Source organism: Danio aesculapii, chromosome 16 (assembly GCF_903798145.1).
Source record: "Danio aesculapii chromosome 16, fDanAes4.1, whole genome shotgun sequence".
In the NCBI taxonomy this organism is placed as follows: Eukaryota; Metazoa; Chordata; class Actinopteri; order Cypriniformes; family Danionidae; genus Danio; species Danio aesculapii.
The window spans coordinates 30,572,265-30,591,917 of record NC_079450.1 but is presented as its reverse complement, the minus strand read 5'-3'; the positions used below and the strand labels follow the sequence as shown (position 1 = coordinate 30,591,917).

Genomic DNA, 19,653 nt, shown 5'->3' with positions numbered 1-19,653 from the left:
CTATTAAATAAAGTATTGTTTAAGCATTATTTACAAATCAGTTTTTTAAGCATAGTTAGTTTTTAAGATCATTCAGAATTATTAAGTAAATGATTAATAATCTATTCAATTGAACATTATACATCTTATTTTTTCAGGTATATAGTAAAAGTTACTGATATTAATAAATGCTTCATTAACACAAATTCCTGCCAATTTTTTGAGCTTGACTAAAGTGAGGATTATTTATGCTTTGTAAATTCCTTTCTAAATGACTATTAAAGGCTCAGCTTTATTTTCAACAGAAAAAGATAATGAATGACAGAGTGATTCAGAACAAAACATATTAATGTCTATATACAAAAATAAAACTTTGCAGTCTCATCTAAAAATAAAATTACTTTACAGTTTTAACACTGCTGAGTGTATCCTTTATATCAAAATACAACATAATAGTTTATAAAACAACAACAATATAACAATACACTAACACACTGCAATGTTATTAAGCGATGTGTAAGCTGTACAGTAATTTTATTTCATTTTGCAATGCAAGCCTTTGCTTCTTCTAAAAAAGATCAACTATGAGATTTGAATGCAAGGCAGAGAGTGTGAGTTATTGCCGTCGGTCTATCACTGAATGTGTCAGGAATATCAAAACAAAACCAACTTAACTCCACTCTTTTAGCGCCCTTTACAGAGCTTGATCCACGCTGGCATTTCTCCGCTTGGGTTTTAGGTTTTGAAAAGGGAAAAAAATTCCACCACCCTGTCCAAACTTTAAGGATACCGGGTATCAGATTTGCACAATCCATATGCACAATGCTTTAGCTTGTTTCCCTTGTACGAAAGCTTGACAGAGCCCCTGCCTGTAGCTACAATTGCTGATTGGTGGGTGGCGGTTTTTGGGTGTGGCTTAGCGAAGGGTCAATTTTATATCGACAGAATTGATAAGAAAAACTCAATCTTGATTTTAAACAAAACAAAACAGCCAAGTTAACTGACTAAGCTCAAACACAATTGTGTTCACATGCTCAACAAAAATGCAGCTAAAGTACTCAGTGATGCAAAGAGACACCTAAGGCTCGTTTCCACTGACTGGTACGGTAAGGTATGGTTCGGGTCGTACGGGTCACCTTTATCATGCTTGCGTTTCCACTAACAACAGTACCCTTTTGGTGGGCGTGGTGTATGACAAATAGTTTCAGTCGACGTCAATCTAGCTCGAGGAAATGTCTACAATAAAGCTGTACAGGTCGCTCACATATCATATGAAAAGCACTTCGACCATGGCTCGTTATTATATGTATTCATAATTCCGCTGTAATCTCTCGCTTTGTATTTCAAACATGGCAGGTTTTTTGTTTTCATTCTGGCTTGTTGCGTAACCGAATGACGTATCTCTGTAAACCAATAGCATTCAGCTGTGCGTCTAGCTCCGCCTTTTGGTACCCTTTCTCGTGTTTGGTACCCTTTCGAAAGGGTGCCGAAAAAGTGGTAAGGTACGGTTCGGTTCGGTTCGGTATGCTTTTTGACAGTGGAAACGGCCATAAAAGCGTACCAAAACGAACCGTACCGTACCACTCAGTGGAAACAGGCCACTATTGACTTCACAGTGTCCTCACACAAATGCATACAGAAGTGTTTAAAAGCAGCCTCCAATCAGCAGGCACTTAATCAAACGTGTATTTGGTACTTTCAGTAATGCAGAAAAATATGCACAATAACATTTCTGAAATTCCAGCATGACTTGATATGAAAGTGCTGGATCTTTTGACAGCACTGGACATAGGCAAAATGAAGAGACCACTTCATGGTTATTATCGTCTCTCTGTATTTGCTAATAATAAGTGCATTTACTTTTTTAACTATTTTAAAAACATGTTTATCAGAATAACAAATCAGATATGATTAATAATAATAAATAATAACAATAATACATTTATTCAAAAGGCAAACAGAACTCAAAACACATACTTATTAATGGCAAATCTGTAAAAGCTATAATAACTTTGAGGTTTCCTTTTGATTTCTTTCCAGAGCCGTATCCTGCATTTCTGTCTCTGTGAACTCATTTCCAGTTCGTGTAGCTTTTCAGAAATGAAAAGATTTCATTTTGTCAGTTTTGAGTAGGTGGTTTCTCTTTGTGAGCTCAATGGATGTGTGCCTTTGAGGGATGTTGAATGGCTTATTTGAGAAGCTTATGACACTCGTTTTTTTTTCTTTTTTTTTACAATCGATTGCTTGCATGTACTGTGCTGATAGGCCAGCCGGTGTAGGTTTAACATCAGTTTGTTGGTCCTGGGTAAATAAGAGATCCGTTTTATTTCTTTTTATGCCAGCTTGCTTTTGTTAACATAAGTAGTAAGTGAGCCATGTGTGTGTGTGTGTGTGTGTAAATGAGTGGCCAGTGACTGGTCTGAGACAGATGGGTAGTAAGGTCAGATTTGATATGTTTGCAAGCCCGTCTGCTCCTGCTGCCCTGTTTAAATATGATCTGTGTGAAGCAGAGCTCAGACACAACTACTGCTGGCCTGAATCTCCGTCTGCTCAGTGCACTTTAGGTAAAGATTAAAGCGTCCATTTTCCTGATTGTAGCACAAGTTGCTTTTGGATTCAAGTTTCCCCGATCCATAAGGGAACAATTTAGTCATTAAAGCCATCATGTTTAATAAAAGCCGTTTGACAAGTTATCTGTATGCAAATCAAACCCACACACTAGAATTAAACAGGCCTCGCTCTGCGGCCTATTATTCTGCCATTATTCCTCTCACTTTGTCTGTTTTTGTTTGCTTTTTGCTCTTTGTTGATGTTCTGATGCCTAACTTGATCTGGGCTTTAGGCTACAAACGTAAACAAAAGTAAAGTTCTTTCAATTTAACTATGGTTAGTCGATTATAAGTGGATATGTTTCTTTGATTATGCTTTGCAGCAGCTTTATTTCTTGAGGAATCATGGTTTGAATAGAAATGATAGCAGATCTTACAAATAGATGCATTGGCAATATGCAACAGACAGCAAAAAGTTACCTGTCTAAAAAAACATATTACAAATTTTTTTCAATCAAAAAACAAGTGAACAACCTGAAACGGCTTGGCGAATTGGTCGCTAAATTAAATATAAATGAACTGTTTCATACAAAATTGGGTGATTTGTTGATAAATTAAGCATGAATGCCCACCAATTAACATAACCATCACTGTGATGTCTATTATACGTACATGAAATATCAAACAATACTAGTCTTCCTAGGTTTTAGCATCTCATATACACTTACTGACACTTTATTAGGTACACCTTACTAATACCAGGTTAGACCCCCTTTTGCCTTCAGATCTGCCTTAATCCTTTGTGGCATAGATTGAACATGGTACTGGAAAATTCCTCAGGAAGGAATTTGTGACGCGAATCTCCCGTTTCATCACATCCCAAAGATGCTTTATTGGATTGAGATTTGGTGACTGTGGAGGCCATTTTAAGTGCAGTGAACTCATTGTCATGTTCAAGAAACCAGTCTGAGATGATTCGAGCTGTATGACATGATGTGATAGGTAGGCTGTGGCGTTGACACGATGATCAATTGGTACTAATGAGCCCAAAGTGTGCCAAGAAAATATCCCCCACACCATTACACCACCAGCCTGAACCGTTGATACAAGGCAGGATGGATCATGCTGTCATGTTGTTGATGCCAAATTCTGACCCTACCATCCGAATGTTGCAGCAGAAATCGAGACTCATCAGAGTGAGCCTGTGTCAAGTGTAGCCTCAGTTTTCAGTTCTTAGCTGAGAAGAGTGGCACCCGGTTTAGTCTTCTGCTGCTGCAGCTAATCCACCTCAAGGTTGGACGTGTTGTGCGTTCAGAGATGCTCTTCCGCATACCTCAGTTGTAACGAGTGCTTATTTGAGTTACTGTTGCCTTTCCATCAGCTTGAAACAGTCTGGCCACTCTCCATTGACCTCTGGCATCAACAAGTCATTTGTACCCCAAACTGCCACTCACTGGATATTTTCTTTTTTATGGACCATTCTTTGTAAATTCTAGAGATGGTTGTGTGTGACAGCAGTTTCTGAAAGCAGGGAAGCAGTTTCTGAAATACTCAGACCAGCCCGTCTGGCACCAATAACCATGCCATGTTCAAAGTCACTTAAATCAGCTTTGTTCCTCATTCTGATGCTCGGTTTGAACTGCAGCAGATCGTCTTGACCAGTGGTGGGCAATCTCGGTCCTGGAGGGCCAGTGTCCTGCACAGTTTAGCTCCAACTGTGATCAAACACACCTGCTTATAGATAATTAGTGATCTTGGAGACACTGATTAGCATGTTCAGATGTGTTTGATTGGAGTTGAAGCTAAACTATTCAGGACACCGGCCCTCCAGGACCGAGTTTGCCCGCCCCTGGTCTTGACCATGTCTACATGCCTAAATGCATTTAGTTGCTGCCATGTGACTGGCTGATTAGACATTTGCATTAACGAGCAGTTGGACAGGTGAACCTAATAAAGTGACAAGTGTATATATATTTTTTTTAACCTTTAATCGATAAAACAGAATTGACAGGAAATCATGGGGAGCAGAGAGAGAAGAGTCGGGAATTTTACCACTAGGCTATTAGCGCTGACATATATTTTCTTTTTCACCGATTTTTGAGCACATTAAACACCATTTTCAAAATGGAAAACACTTTCATAAGTTTCATTCATAAATCTATAAATTTGTGTGTTCTCATTGATTGATATTAAAACGATTGAGTCATAGAAAAGAGGAAACCCCTGTGAAGGCCTGTTGCAAGAGTAACCATCATGTGAAACAATCCACTTTGAGCAGATAATATGAATTTTTACAAATTAGACAAAGTTTCAGCTAAACATAAAATAAATATGAATTGCCATGAAATTGTGTTGGAGATGCTAAAAGTGACACCGGCTATGGGACTTAAATTGAACTTTGACTTGAGTACCACTCTTTCATAGTGTTGATCCGTGATGTGAACATGACAATCTGTCAAGCGCATGTTTACAAAACAGTGGAAAGTGGAATCCAAAAACCCAGAGAACAGGTGTTGTCAGTTTGCCATTTCGTGTTTTCATGATGGTGAGTGCTGAAAGTTAGTGTGTTTTACTAAATATTTACTGTTAATTAATAGTCCATACTGGATTTCTACTTTTAGTCATTTCAGCTGCTTTTTCTTTGCACGGTACTGTTCAGCAATGCTCAGCTTGCTTCAGTTCGGTTATGCTTAGCGTTTTGCTTTTCCACTGCACAGGGTTTCCATGGGTTTTTGCAATATCCTGAAGTTTTGAAAGGTCTATTTCAGATATTGAAGTCAATTAGGCTTTGATGCGGGTTACAATAATGTCACATGACCCATCTAAAGTGGGTCACACACCTAAGGAGAAATGAAACGCTGTACCATGCCTAATGACAACTCAAGGTATTTCACACCAGATAAGAATTTTCTATACCCCAATATAGTGTTATTTGATATTAAACAATGCAGATGGAGCAGAAAGAATTTAAACAGTCTCCTGGCTGGCCAAAATCCACAGGAAATCTGTGGCAATTAAAAACATTTCAAGCTTCCTTGATCTTGCGTTAAGTTCAGCGATCACAGAATCACATAATTCTAGAGTGACTGATCAACACTGCTGCTGCCTGTTTTTCATTACAAGTCATGGAAATTCAGCTTTTTAGTCAGTGAATGGCAGGGAATTTGCCATTTAGTGGGCACCTCGACTCCTTAAAGTGGGTGGAATTATTGATGTAGGTGTGTCACGATACTGAATTTCGGTACTGACATGTAAAAAATACCCTTCCATTTCCCGCTAACATTTAATCACTGTGAATGACAGTGAATGGTCGTGAAGGTCATCACCGCACTTCACCGATGTTTACCAAGTACAAACACAAACGAGTGATCGGCTGATGAATCGACTGATCTTCGGGGCTTTAAAACGCTCCAGCGTCCGTGTATCTGTGTTTGCACTCGGTGAAGAGCGGTGAACTGATGACCTTCATGGCCAATCACAGTCATTTCTGCTGAGCACCGCTGAATACTATGGTTAATCAGCTGCGTTTAAGAACGCTCTCAACGGCGCTTAAAATTTAAATGGATGTTTTTAAAATTTGAGTACCAGGACAACACCATTACAGATAACACGAAGGTGTGGTACAGAGAACTGCATTGTTCTATTGCTCACCGAGTTACATAGGCTGAAGCAGGGAAGCGTCCCCACAGTGTTTACCTATTGCCATGAAATGAAGCCTAGCAGGACACTTATTTTTTGTATTACTCTTAAAGAGATTGTGATGTTGTTTGATGCCTAATATGCTTTTAATTGATTAAATTAAACTTAACTGAATGATATTAAAGTGATGTTTACACCATATCTGCATCTTGAAATCGTGGCAACAGCTGGAGGTAGTTCACAGCATGTTGTTGCAATGTTTACAGTGCTGATCCTATACCTCCGGGTTTCGTCCCACAGCAGCCTCGCTTTCTTTTTTAAAATGGCAGCCGCGTGAAATAAGCGTATACCAAAACCAAACCATGCCACACTATGATGTGAAAAGTGTCATTTACATTTGAAAAATTGACCAGTCAGATGATTTTGCATGTTGCTTTAATCATGTTGTAGTTAGTTATGTTTATAAGTTGACTAGAAAGTGTTGTCTTGAATCAGTGAAATGTTCTGAAAGAATAAAATCAAGGTTTAATTTATTTGCCATGTTGCCATATGTGGCTTATCATGAAAGATCAGCTTTGTGCTTGTTCTGAAAGACTCGTCCGCATGACTTCAGACACAATACACCTTTATCAATAATTGACATGGTTGTTGGCAGTGTAATAAAAGCCAGCTCATGGCTTGAAGACGCGTGTGTTGAGAGATGCTGGTGTAATTGTAAGAGCTGCTCCGAGCAACGCACCACATTAACAGAAATGGCCAGCTGATGTGGTTAAAAGGGGGATGCATATGAGAGGTTTTCACAGAGGAACTCATTATGACAGTTAAATGAGCAGCATGAATCTTCTGTTTATTTGATTTCAGAGATATTGGGCTCATCTCCTATTAATGCGTTGATATCAGATGCTTACTTAAATTAAAGGTCCATGTACATTAGTGCATGAGACTCTGTGTATTATTGGTTTAAACGGGCATGTTTAGTGAAAATGGTGGTGTTATATTGTTGCACTTCTTTAATGAGGCATGTCAAAGACTGCTTGAACAAATAATAGAGCAGGATATTCTAGAATCAGTCACTTAACTGTCAATTTCCAAGCATCGAGCAAGCAAATTTCATTTTAGAATTGGCAGCAGACTTGTCTTGGCATAAAATCAGTGAATTTGGCCATAAATCCAGAAAGTGTCTGTCTGCCAGTAATACACAGGCTTTGTGCTTTAATTCTAGTGGGATATAGACCCATCTATCAGTCTCATGTCTGAAAAAGAAAACTACACTTTGAAGACATTTCAGAGTTTAAATACATACTTTTCACAATATATATTGATAGTAAATGTATATATTTAGAAATTATTTTTGAAAGAAATCAATACTTTTATTCATTAAATATTCAGTAAATTCATCAATAGTGACAGTAACTGTGCGTTCATACCAGAGACGGCGTCAAAGTTCGCTGCCCTGGCGATAATGCTGTCTGCCTGTGCAACTTCTCCATCAAAATTGCCTACATTGATCTCATATTTAAATTAGCTGTTGCAGCAAATCAACAAATCAGTTACGTTTCCGCATAAAAACATACTTTCTATGGGGAATTATTGCCTACTTTTTATCAAATACATTTATCTATGGAAGATTAAGTAGTGTGTGGTGTGGCTTTGCTCCACTTATCCAAAATGTGTCCATATGTCTGAACTATTCTGAAGCAGCAATGCTGTTTTGTATTGTTGCATGAGATTAACCTGGCAGTAACTTTTCTAATGTATGTCTTGTACATTAAGAAAACTGGAAGAACCCTGTAAGAAAACATCGTAAATAATTGGAAATCCGGCAACCGCAATAATCAAACCCTTGGGAACTGTCAGAATCAAATTTCACGGCACTGTCTGGACTCTTCTCAAGTGGTGGACTTCTACATTCTGATTGCTTGCTGCCGAACCGTGTTATAGCTCATTACCATAAAGTTTAATTGATTTCAACTCTCCTCGATGCCCACACCGGCGAAGATGCGCCGCTAAAAAATTAAAAACTGCTTTTATTCTAGCCGAAATAAAACAAATACGACTTTCTCCAGAAGAAAAAATATTATCAGACATACTGAGAAAATTTCCTTGCTCTGTTCAACATCATTTGGGAAATATTAAAAAAAAAAAACATTCAAAGGTGGACTAATAATTCTGACGTTAACTGTACATTAGGGGTGTCAAACTCAATTTCTGGATGGCCTTCAACACATCTTTCTGTTGGTATCAAACAAGCCTAAAACACTCAATTAGTTTGATCAGGTGTGTTTAATTAGGGTTGGAACTAAAGTGTGCAGAGCTGTGGCCCTCCAGGAACTGAGTTTGACGCCTGTGATCTAAATGCTGAAAGTAAATACACAATGGTTTTTGCTATTGTGTTTATTATTCATTCTGCATTTGATCATTTTGGTGAAAGAAAAAAACCCAGTTTGAGACTCTTTAAATGCAAATGAAGTGCTTCTCTTCGCGCCCCTACCAGAAGAAGGTGGTGCCATTACTCAGTTACTCTGCTCTCATTGTTTTTTGAAGTCTTGTCAGCTTAAACTCCTCATATATGTGTTATGTCCGATGTGTACATACAGAAAGCTGCCTGTCAGATGTGTGTCGCATATTAGGTAGTGATGTAACAATTCACTGATAGTGGGAAAGTGGTTAAAGATGCAGCATGAGCAGTTTTTAATCTAAACTAGCCTGTACAATTTCGAAAACTGAAGGAAAAACAGAAGGGTCTGACTTCAGTTTTGTGGAACTGTTGGCTTGCTACTAAAAACATCAGATGGAAACAGCAGACGATAGGAATGAGAGATTCACTCTCTTCCAACAGGTGGTGCTTATTAACCATAGTGATATAGTGTTTCCTGGGAGAACATGCAAACTCCACACAGAAATGCCAACTGAGCCAGCCGAGGCTCGAACCAGCGACCTTGTTGCTTTGAGGCCATTGTGCTACCCACTGCACCACCATGACACCATTATTATTATTATTTATATTATTTCACAGGACCTTGTGACTTTCTTTGCAGCAATTATGTTACTTTATCATTTTTTAAGGAAAAAAAAGATCTAATCAAGTATTGCTGGTATTTTTATGTGTTTTGGATCAAACTCTTATTTGGCAGGTCTCGCCATCTTAGTCACTTCCAGGTTTTTATTCTGAAAGCCATTAGGAAAACAAGTGCTATTTTTCATGCGGTGCACTTAATGACTCAAACAGTGTGATAAAGTCTGCCGTGTTGGTTCATTGGGTTGGATTGCTTTCTCACCACTCCAGAGTTCAGCCAATCTCAGACCAATTATTTTGCTGCAGATCTAAAACAGTGTCATGTTCACTATAGGATCTGGTTCACATTGAGCGGTCAAAGACATACAAAATTATATCAAATGCACAACAACAACAAAAAAGGCCATGTTTACCTGAATGTAAAAAGTTGCATGTGTATCAGTATATTAGATTACTAGAGTATAGAAACAGTGCTTCAAGAGTTCACACTTAGCTGATGATTGGTAATAAGCTAGTTTGGCATGCTGTCCCGGGAGAGAGCCCTTAGCTCATGAGATCCTCGAGCCCGGGGCTCCCTCCCGTTTGCAGGGTGAGAGGGGAGTTTGAGCTCAGGTAGATCTCAAGAACCCGCCCCCCTCCTGCTGCTTAAGGATTGCTATGAGGGTGTGTTGCTGGTGGAATTTGACTATGGTGCTGATTTGGTTTAGTCAATTTACTTATGTCTCATGTTTTTGGACTGTGGGAGGAAACCGGAGGACCCGGGGTAAACCCATGCGAGCAGGGGGAGAACATGAACTCCAAACAGAAATGCAGACTGGCCGGGTAGAGACCCGAACCAGAGGCATTCTTTCTGTGAGGCCACAGTGCTAGCGACTGGGCCACCGTGCTGCCCTATAGAGGAAAAAGAGGAGGAGAGGGGGTGGAAGGGGGGATTCTTCAAGACAAGGATGACTAAAGGTAAGATGCTTGGTTATTTATACGGAGTTAAGAATCGTCTGCTTGGTGGTTCGCACATTAGCTTGACTCGGGGCCAGCCGTGTCAATCATAAGCACGTAAACCTCTCGAAATTAGTTTATAAATAAACTTCACGTACTGATGTGGAGATTTACTCCTTTTGGAATGGATTTTGTGCTTTGGAAATGCAGATCTATTTCATAAACAGCAGCATTAGGCCTTAAAGGAAGTCAAATGTGTAAACACAATAACAGACTCTTTTGAATTACAATTACAGATGAGATTTCTAGGAGGTCAGGGAATCATTTTCTTTGACTAGTAGTCTGAGGATGGTGGCTTCCACTTTCTATTGGCTCTTTTTGTGGTCCCATACATGCATAATCTCGTAAATAATACAGCCTGGCCTCTACCTGAGAAATGTCCTGTTGTTTTGAGTTTGCGCTGACAGGGACTTTCACAATAGACCTGTGGAGTTCCCCAGAGAGTGGCACTTTCCTCATGTGCCGTGAGGAGGGCCTGAACTGGGGTCAAACACTTCAGGTTGATATAATCAGCTTCAGTATTTCACGTCGCTGGCGCTGGGGGGAGGACAGATTGATTGTCAATCTTGCGCTCAGGATCAGTTGACTGAAATAAGTTGGATTTATTGTGATAGCAGTACAGCAGATATGAACAATATCAAATGTCTTGATGAAAGCCTGGTTCTGTAAAGCTGACAGTGTTCATGCTGAACACACACACACACACACACACACACACACACACACACACACACACACCACTGCACAGCATTCCTGTGCTTGACCTGTGATGTGTCAAGCTCAACAGAACAGATGCTTCAAGAGGACATTTCTTCACTCTTTCTTTCTTTTTCTTTCTTTCTTTCTTTCTTTCTTTCTTTCTTTCTTTCTTTCTTTCTTTCTTTTCTTCCCATCATTTTATTCTTCCATCGTTCCATCCTTCCTTCTTTCTTACATTTCTTCCAACCTTCTTTTCTTTTTTCATCGTGTTTCATTTCCTTCCTTCTTTCCTTCCTTCCTTCCTTCTTTCCTCGGCTATTTCCTTACTCATGTTTTCCTTTTGTTTCAATTCATCCTTCTTTCCATCCTTCATTTCATTTCTTTCTTTTTCTTTTTCTTCCTGTCATATATCCTACTTCCTTCATCCTTTTCATCCTTTTATCCTTCCATCATTCCATCCTTCCCCAACCTTCTTTCCCTTCCTTCACATCCTCCTTTCTTTCTTTCTTTCTTTCTTTCTTTTTTTCTTTCTTTCTTTCTTTCTTTCTTTCTTTCTTTTCTTTCTTTCTTTCTTTCTTTCTTTCTTTCTTTCTTTCTTTCTTCATGTCTTTCTTTTCTGTTTCATTTCCTTTTTTTTCTTCCATCCTCACATCTTATTGTCCTTCTTTTCTTCATTACTCCTTTTCTTTCTTTCCTCTTTCTTTTCTTTTTTTTCTTTTCTTTCTTGGCTCTTTCTTCATGTCTTTTTTGTCTCCATTAATCCTTCCTTTCTTCCTTCCTTCCTTTTTCATGTTAGCTTTTCTTTTACCTTCCTTTACCATTCTTCCTTCCTTTCATCCATCCATCCTTCATTAATTTCTCTTTCTTTCTTTCTTTCTTTCTTTCTTTCTTTCTTTCTTTCTTTCTTTCTTTCTTTCTTTCTTTCTTTCTTTCTTTCTTTCTTCTTTCTTTCTTTCTTTCTTTCTTTCTTTCTTCCTTCCTTCCTTCCTTCCTTCCTTCCTTCCTTCCTTCCTTCCTTTCTTTCTTTCTTTCCTCTATCTTTCTTCATGTCTTTATTTTCTGTTTTATTTCCTTTTTCTTTTCTTCCATCCTCACATCTTATTGTCATTCTTTTCTTCATGACTCCTTATCTTTCTTTCCTCTTTCTTTTCTTTTCTTTTCTTCTTCTCCCTTTTTTCTTTCTTTTTCTCTTTTTTCTTGGCTCTTTCTTTATGTCTTTCTTTTCTGTTTCATTTCCTTTTTCTTTTCTTCCATCCTCACATCTTATTGTCATTCTTTTCTTCATTACTTCTTTTCTTTTCTTCTTCTCTCTTTTTCTTTCTTTTTCTCTTTTTTCTTGGCTCTATCTTTCTTCATGTCTTTCTTTTGTCTCCATTTCTTTATCAGATTAATTATCCAGTTCAAATTGATGCCTGCATGCTGTTTTTTTTCCCTTGATGCTCAACATCTGTTTTTGTTTTTTGATTTCTCGTCATGAATTCTCCACCTATTTAAACTGTCTTCAACTATTTACACATTCATTTTCTAGCATCTTCAGCATTTGAACCATTTCCAAGAGAAAAAGCATATTATGTTGACATCCATCCATTCACATTGAGGACAATTGAGAGACTCATACATAACTTATAAATAAAAAGGTGAAAACATACAGTCTGTTATTCAAAAAGGCAACATGATGGATTAATTGTCAGGAAGTGTTATCTTTTTACATTCGGAGAAACACAAACACCTTGTGTAGCTACTGAAAGCATTATTACTTTATTAAAAACACACAAAATATAAACTAAATAAGAACACAATTTAACACATCATCAACCAAAAGATAATTGTGGGTCCTTGGCATTAAAACTTAAATGAAACTGTTGAGAATTTCTCTAGGCTGGCTCACGGCACCAAACTGTTGTGAAATAAGATGAGCCCAAAAAAAAAAAACTCGGGAGAACTTTCGGTTGTCTTCAAAGCAGAATCCTTTAATAAGAAGAACTCAACGTGGCTGTGGCGTCATCGAAAGAAAACTCTCAGCTGTACAGCAAGCACTAGGTTTTTATACATTCTAAAACAAAGCATGCAAATGAAGAGTTGTTGTCGGCAGGCTAAACTGCCTTTTCAGGCCTGATCTCATCAGCATGTAAGTCTGCAGAGTGGATGACAACATATTAGAAACCTGCCCAGCTACTGACCACATAAAAGGGGTTTCTTCGACCTGAAAGTTTCACCCGAAGACAAAGGCAGAAAACGGTGTGCAAAATGATGTTCTGGAGACAGAAACCGTCTGACCAGTTGACCGAAAAGAGAAAGCAATAGACACAGCCATGCTGTGAAACTGATAATTTGCATTACTTTGGAGACAGTCAGGGCTCAGGAAGACATTTTAAGGTCTGTCACACCAGTTTTATATAGATAATATACATTTATATTCCCACACTATCGAATATACCATGAACACTCTGTTGGTCAAACAAAACAGTTTGTTGTCTTATCCAAGTTTGTTCAAAGTCATGTCATTTAATGTCACTAAACTGCTATGTTAGAGATTTAACACTTCATAAGTGATCACATTACTGGATGAAAACCTTGTTTTGAGGCTTTGAGAGAAATGTGAAAAACAGTGAGGTCATTCAGCTACCTAATGTGAAAGATGTCTTACTACCGGGTTTTCTGTGGGGAACAAGTGTTTGTACTAACACTGACCGCATTTGTTGTGATTGCTTTCGGAGCATTTAGTAATAAAAGGCTTTCTGACGCATGCTGGAATTCAGAAACCGCAGCCAACAGCACTATTTATAGCACAGTCAGTCCTCTGTGCTGTTTTTTTTCTTCTCCTGTCCACATTCAGTGTTTGTCAGTTCTTTTATTTGCTGTAATGAAATCACATGGGTTTTTCCAATTGTTTGGCTAATTAATGTTTATTTAGAGAGCACATGTTTTTGCTTTAGGTCATCTGTTTTGTCCTCACAGCTCTATAATGAACTTTTTCCTTTATGCCAGATGATGATGGGATTGTTTACTTCCTCGAAATTGGATTAGTTTGTTATGTCAGTGTTGGATCTTGATTGATACACACCATGCAAAGTCTGAAATCAGTGAGAGCTTGGAGCAGAAATAGGCAAGATTAAAATGAGCAAAAGTCTAGTCATACTAATAATAACTTTAATAATGAGCTCCTGTGATTTATACTCACGAGCATAATAGTTGTTTTCCCTGAATTTCAGTGTGTTTACAAATTTCAGATGTATTTTAGTGAACAGTGCAGCAAGCTATAATTACATTTTATTGTCTGTCTTTGCCTTTTTACTGAAATCCACACAAATGAATCATTTCTAAATGAACTGATTTGAATGATCAATTTTTAGACTTTTGTTTCCATGAACTCTTTGTTTTTGTGTGTGTGTCTGCAGGATGATAATGATGGGATCCCGTGGTCAGAAGAGAGAGTGGTCCGCCGGGTGCTCTACCTCTCACTTAAAGAGTTTAAAACGGCTCAGAAGAGTAAAGTGGAGAACGGCACTGGAAGAGTTAATGGTGAGTTTTCCTCTTTCCTAGAGCAGTGCTTTCAGAGATCTAGAGACTACAGATAAACACTGACCTTTAGAGCAGCTGCAGCAAAGAGCTCACTTCTGTGACCCTCAACATCTGACACTGCTGCTTTTAGCTGCCGTTCTGAACCCCTTCAGGGAAGGATATGTGGAGAATATCACATTTTGGGCCAGATATACTAACTGCCTGCTTCAGCGAATGGTCTTTTTGGCGTTATTATTAGGGATGAACCGAAATGAAAATTCTTGGCCGAAACTGAAAACCGAAAAAGAAAAAACAAATAAAAACTGTTTAAAAATGCAACAAATATTTATTTGGGCCCGAACTACAAGACCAATTTTAAAACAATTTTAGCATCTGTTTTGATTGAGTTGAACACTAGTTTGATCATGTATAAATATCATTACAGCTATATTGTATAAATATTATTATAACTATAGGCCTAAATCATGCGCACACACTGCTTCAGCTCTCCATCTTGGTCTGGATCATAGTAATGATCTTTATATCATGGATCAAGTATAGTTGCGATGAAGAACAGAGGATCAGAACAGAAGACACACTGCAGACATGTTGCTTCAGACAACACGGGCAAGCCGCGGTTTCTGTTCACGTCATCATGACCTACTGTTTCGGCCGCGTTGTTACGGTGATAAAAATTTTTTGGCCGAAAGTGCACTTTTGGGCCATTTTAGGCTGAAAATTTTCAGTGGCCGAATATTTATTGCATCCTTAGTTATTATACTGTTGGTATTTATTAAACACACACAACAAAGTATATTGCTGAAAATGCGTGGAGCTATTTTTGTGACTGGCCTTACTGAGTATGCATTTGTAGAAGTTTGCTGATCAGATGCTAATTTCATGGGACTAGAGTATTTAAATCAATTGTGCAATATGATTACTAACTTTTGCATTACTCAAATGATTGGTATTTGCTTCAATATTTAACAACTTAAAAGTGTTTTAAAAATTGATATTACTGCAGTTGTTGATGCTGGGTGGGGAACAGAACAGAGCGTAAGAACACATCATCTGAACATATCATTTCCCAAATATGTCATTTTTAATTTACTTCAAGATTTAAAAGACAGATCAGAACAAACAACTAGGGTAAGCTATGTAAAACCAGTAGGGATGTGCACAATTATTCGATTAATCGATTACTCAAACGCATCAGCAACAATCGAGCATGAAAACGATGATCGATTGGCTCTAAAATTACTTTCATTCTCTCTGATTGGTTATGCTGGTATTTGGGCGGTAGTTTGATATTTGATTGGTTATGGCTGCAGGGAGTTGCGGTCTATAGACGAGACCTGAGCGCAAATAGAGTATAGGGGTCACACACCAGAAGCCATGTATTTCAGAATTCTAAATGTATGTTTCTATCAGGGTACACAGCGGTGCCCAGCCACGACTCAGGACACTGTTCATATTTCTTCCGCACCACAGAGCGCCAGCTGAATAGTTTCATTTTAAATACCGTGCGAATGTGCGCATCTGGTGTGTGATACTTTCAGCAGTCATGTGTGCACCGTGTCTCGACACTCTTTTCAGCGAGGACTACGATATGAATAATGTTTCACCGAATGACACCAAAATCAAAAGCTACTTTAGGGAGCCATGCATCTCTCTACACCCGGATCCTTTATTGTGGTGCAAAGTAAATGAGTCTCGATTTGAAAGGCTAAGCACCCTTGCCCCCTGGTACCTGGCTGTTTCTGTAACTTCTGTGTTTCCACTGCCGGTCTAATTGTAAATAAACTTCGCACTCGGCTTTCATCGGAGACCGACTGATCTTTTTAAATGAAAATATGAAGTCCTTCCTTATGTTATGTTTTATTAGCCATGCATGGTAAAATATTCAGGCTCTTTTTGTTTTAAGTTTAAGCAGTATAGTTAAATTAGGCCGGCTTTATTTTATTTACCTCCACCGACTGATCATTCTGAAAGAAATGTTATTTTACCTAATCTTTAAGTTTTATAGCTGTGGTAAAAAAATTCAGGCTATTTTTATTTTAAGTTTATGCAGGCAAATTATGCTAGCTTCTAATTTTGGTTAGGCTATGTGCTACTTAACAGTCGTTTGGTTAAGTTTTGGTAAAACTTATTTTTGCGAATCTTTTACAAAAAAAAACCCAAAAACTTTTTTGATCCACATCTGTTGTGATGCTGCTGATGTAAAATATTGGTTTGGTAAAATTGTCAGTTGAATAAAATAACTGAAATGCAGAGTATCATGTTTGCTTTTATTGTTGCTGTCTACAGGAAAGAAAAGGGTAGGTAAAGTTTTAAAAACGGATCCAAAATATTTATAGAAATAATAATACACATATTGATGGGGATAATACTGTAAAATAGCTTTGTTTTCTTTTTTTCTGCGGTCGCTTCAGTTCCCGTTGTTTTAAAGCGCCCTGTAAAGGGAGAACCGCATCCACTACTTTCTGGTTGTCATGTAGTTCAAACTCACATGCATTTTGTGTAGATAAACACAATTTGTATTATAACATTTTCATATTGTGTCTCTCGGCTTTATGATTAATTTTATTTACAATGCGCCATGTAGAAAACTTACATGCCTCACGTCAGTGGCGGTTCTAGTTTAAATGGCACCCATCTAAAACACCTGCTTTTAGAAATGTACTTATAAATAAATAAAATTCTTCTTCTTATTATTATTATTATTATTAATATTATACAATTATTATTCTAAATATATAATAACAGAAATCTCCTACATGTAACTGGAAAAAATGTAAAGACACAACTGGAGTGATATGCTAAGAGCTCTTAAAAAAAACTTTTGCTGGAATATTAAAGACAATTCAATAGAATACAAAAAAATATATTTGAAGTAATTGTCTGTTGTCTTAGACCCATGGCTGAGAATTAATGTTACTAAGTCTTACCTCCCTGATTCATCATTTCTCCTTTCTGCTTCATAGCCATATGGTCAAAATAAGATCATAATTTTTCAGTTTTGTCGACTTGCAAAGCTCACTGTGTGCCGATACCTCTGGATAAAAGTTACTCCAGTTTTACAGTGCATAAACGGCGTGTATTTTATCGGTGTGCATGTGCACAGCCGGTATTCACACCGGGAGCAGAGCAGCGTGTGAGGCGCACGGGAATGTTTTTCTGTGCGGATGCATACGTCAGTTTGCTTTCACCACCATTGTTTCGGTTGCACATAGACAATAGCAACCTTGCTCATGCAAAATACGCCAAATCTGAATGGCCTCTAATGCCTTTATTCTGGGATTACTACTTTCAATTAATACACTTGCATAAAGTAAATCGTATCTCAAAGCTTTTACTGGGGCTCATTTTTTTTTTCTGCACCGTCTCCCTGTGCCACCCCCCAGCAAAATGTCGCCCTGGGCATCGACCATATTGCCCATGCCTAAATACGCCACTGCTCACACTTCTTTAAATGCTTACTGTGTTAACCAATATTGATGGTGATTTTTAATAACCCAACAGCGTTGGTTTAATTGTTTTCTAAATCTTGGCATAACAACATTTTTAACAGGGCTTTAAATAATATATATATATATATATAATTTTAAATTGAATGTTATTTAATTGTCGCTATGACGCACACAAGCCCCGGCCTCTTGCTTAAGCTCCACCCCGATTAATCAATTAATTGCTTGTCAAACCTGTGGACTAATCGAAATGAAGAATGGTCAGAAATGCCCATCCCTAAATACCAGCATAATCTTACTCCCTCAGACGGGCACTCTTCTTACATCTGAACTGTCAAAAACACAATTGGCAAAATACACATCTTGTGTATCTCACATAAATGCAGTCGAATATGGATTACTGTAAGTAAACACAAGCATGCAAGCTGAGTACATGGGTGATGTCCATTTCTGTAGACATGGTTTTTGTCGTTGGTCACTTTTAGATTTGTCTATTTTGTGAGTATTTCTAAACTCTAAATTTCTAAACCACTTAAAATTAGGAAAAATAGATCCACCATAGCTGCTTTTATTAAGTACAGTGGTCAGCTGTGTGTGTTAGCAATCAGCGGAAAACAGGAACAGGTGTGAGTGTGTGGTGCATGACAGGATTTGTAGTCCATATGGTGACAGATTTTTAGTCCTGAGTGAAAGTGATTCCCAGCGATTTACAAGCCTGGATCGCTGGTGATTATGAAAAGTGGACTACTTTGTGGATTTCACCTATTTTTGGATTGCGCTATTTTTGGAACGTAACTCACGTGAATAACGAGGAACCACTGCCCCCACAAGTTTTCTAGCCATTTGTAGAGAAAAAAAACATTGTGCCTTGCCTGCTCATAATAGATCATTAGCACCTTATCATCTGTAGAAATTCCCACACCCATCAGCGCTTTTTCTAGTTTTCTAGCTCATTTTTACCATATTTGGTAACTTCTCCATTTGGTTTTTAATAATAGTAGCTGTATTATGATTTAAGGACGTTTATGTATTTTTACTAGAAAACCTAATGAAAATCTTCTTTTCAATGGTGAGATTTAAGATGTTTGATGGATTGTGAAGGCGAACACTAAGCTCATGTATATTAATGAGCTTCATGCTGACATTGCCAGGTAATCTTTCCAACATATCCAGGCATAGTTAATATTTATGAGCCGAGCTTTTACCATGGTCACATTTACAAACTCCTATGATGAATGCCATTTCAGCATTTCCAAAGCCAGTTTTATGCTTCTATTTAATGAATAATCCAGAAAATAAATGTTAAATGCTTCATCACAAACCAATGCACCTATAAAGAACCACATCAAATCATTCACATTCCAGTGTATTTGCTAATCAAAATGGAGCAAAATTGCCATCAGTTTAACTTATTTATCATCTAATACAGAGGAATGTGCAGTTCAGTGTGGCATTTTAAAGTTGTTTGAAGAACTATTTCACCTTAAATGTTAAAACGATGCATCTGTGACACACTCAGGGGAGCACACATCACCGTGGGACTCCCTCTTCCTCAGCCTCCCTCAACGGTCCATTAGGAATATTATTGTTCTTCCATGATTGCGCTGAAAATGTGTGAGCAAAGTAAACGCTGTCCTGAATAATGCACTCTCTGTATGGGCTGTGCAGGGCTCTGAGTGCGCTGTAATGTGCTGAACTCGGTGACCTGCTGGGCTCTGTATGGCGCAGTGCATCATCTCGCAGAGAATGTCAAGGGCATGAGCAGAGCATCTCGTGAGCTCACCGCTTTATACGCTTTCAGTCACAC

General features: G+C 38.1%; 1 protein-coding gene across 1 annotated transcript in view; it reads left to right on the top strand.

Moving 5' to 3' along the window:
• jarid2a (jumonji, AT rich interactive domain 2a) overlaps positions 1-19,653 on the top strand; it is a 90,262-nt gene that overhangs the window by 13,504 nt on the left and 57,105 nt on the right. The window contains exon 2 of the mRNA XM_056474851.1: positions 14,277-14,400. Within this exon, the coding sequence (XP_056330826.1) occupies positions 14,277-14,400 (124 nt within the window). The remainder of the gene's footprint in view (positions 1-14,276; positions 14,401-19,653) is intronic.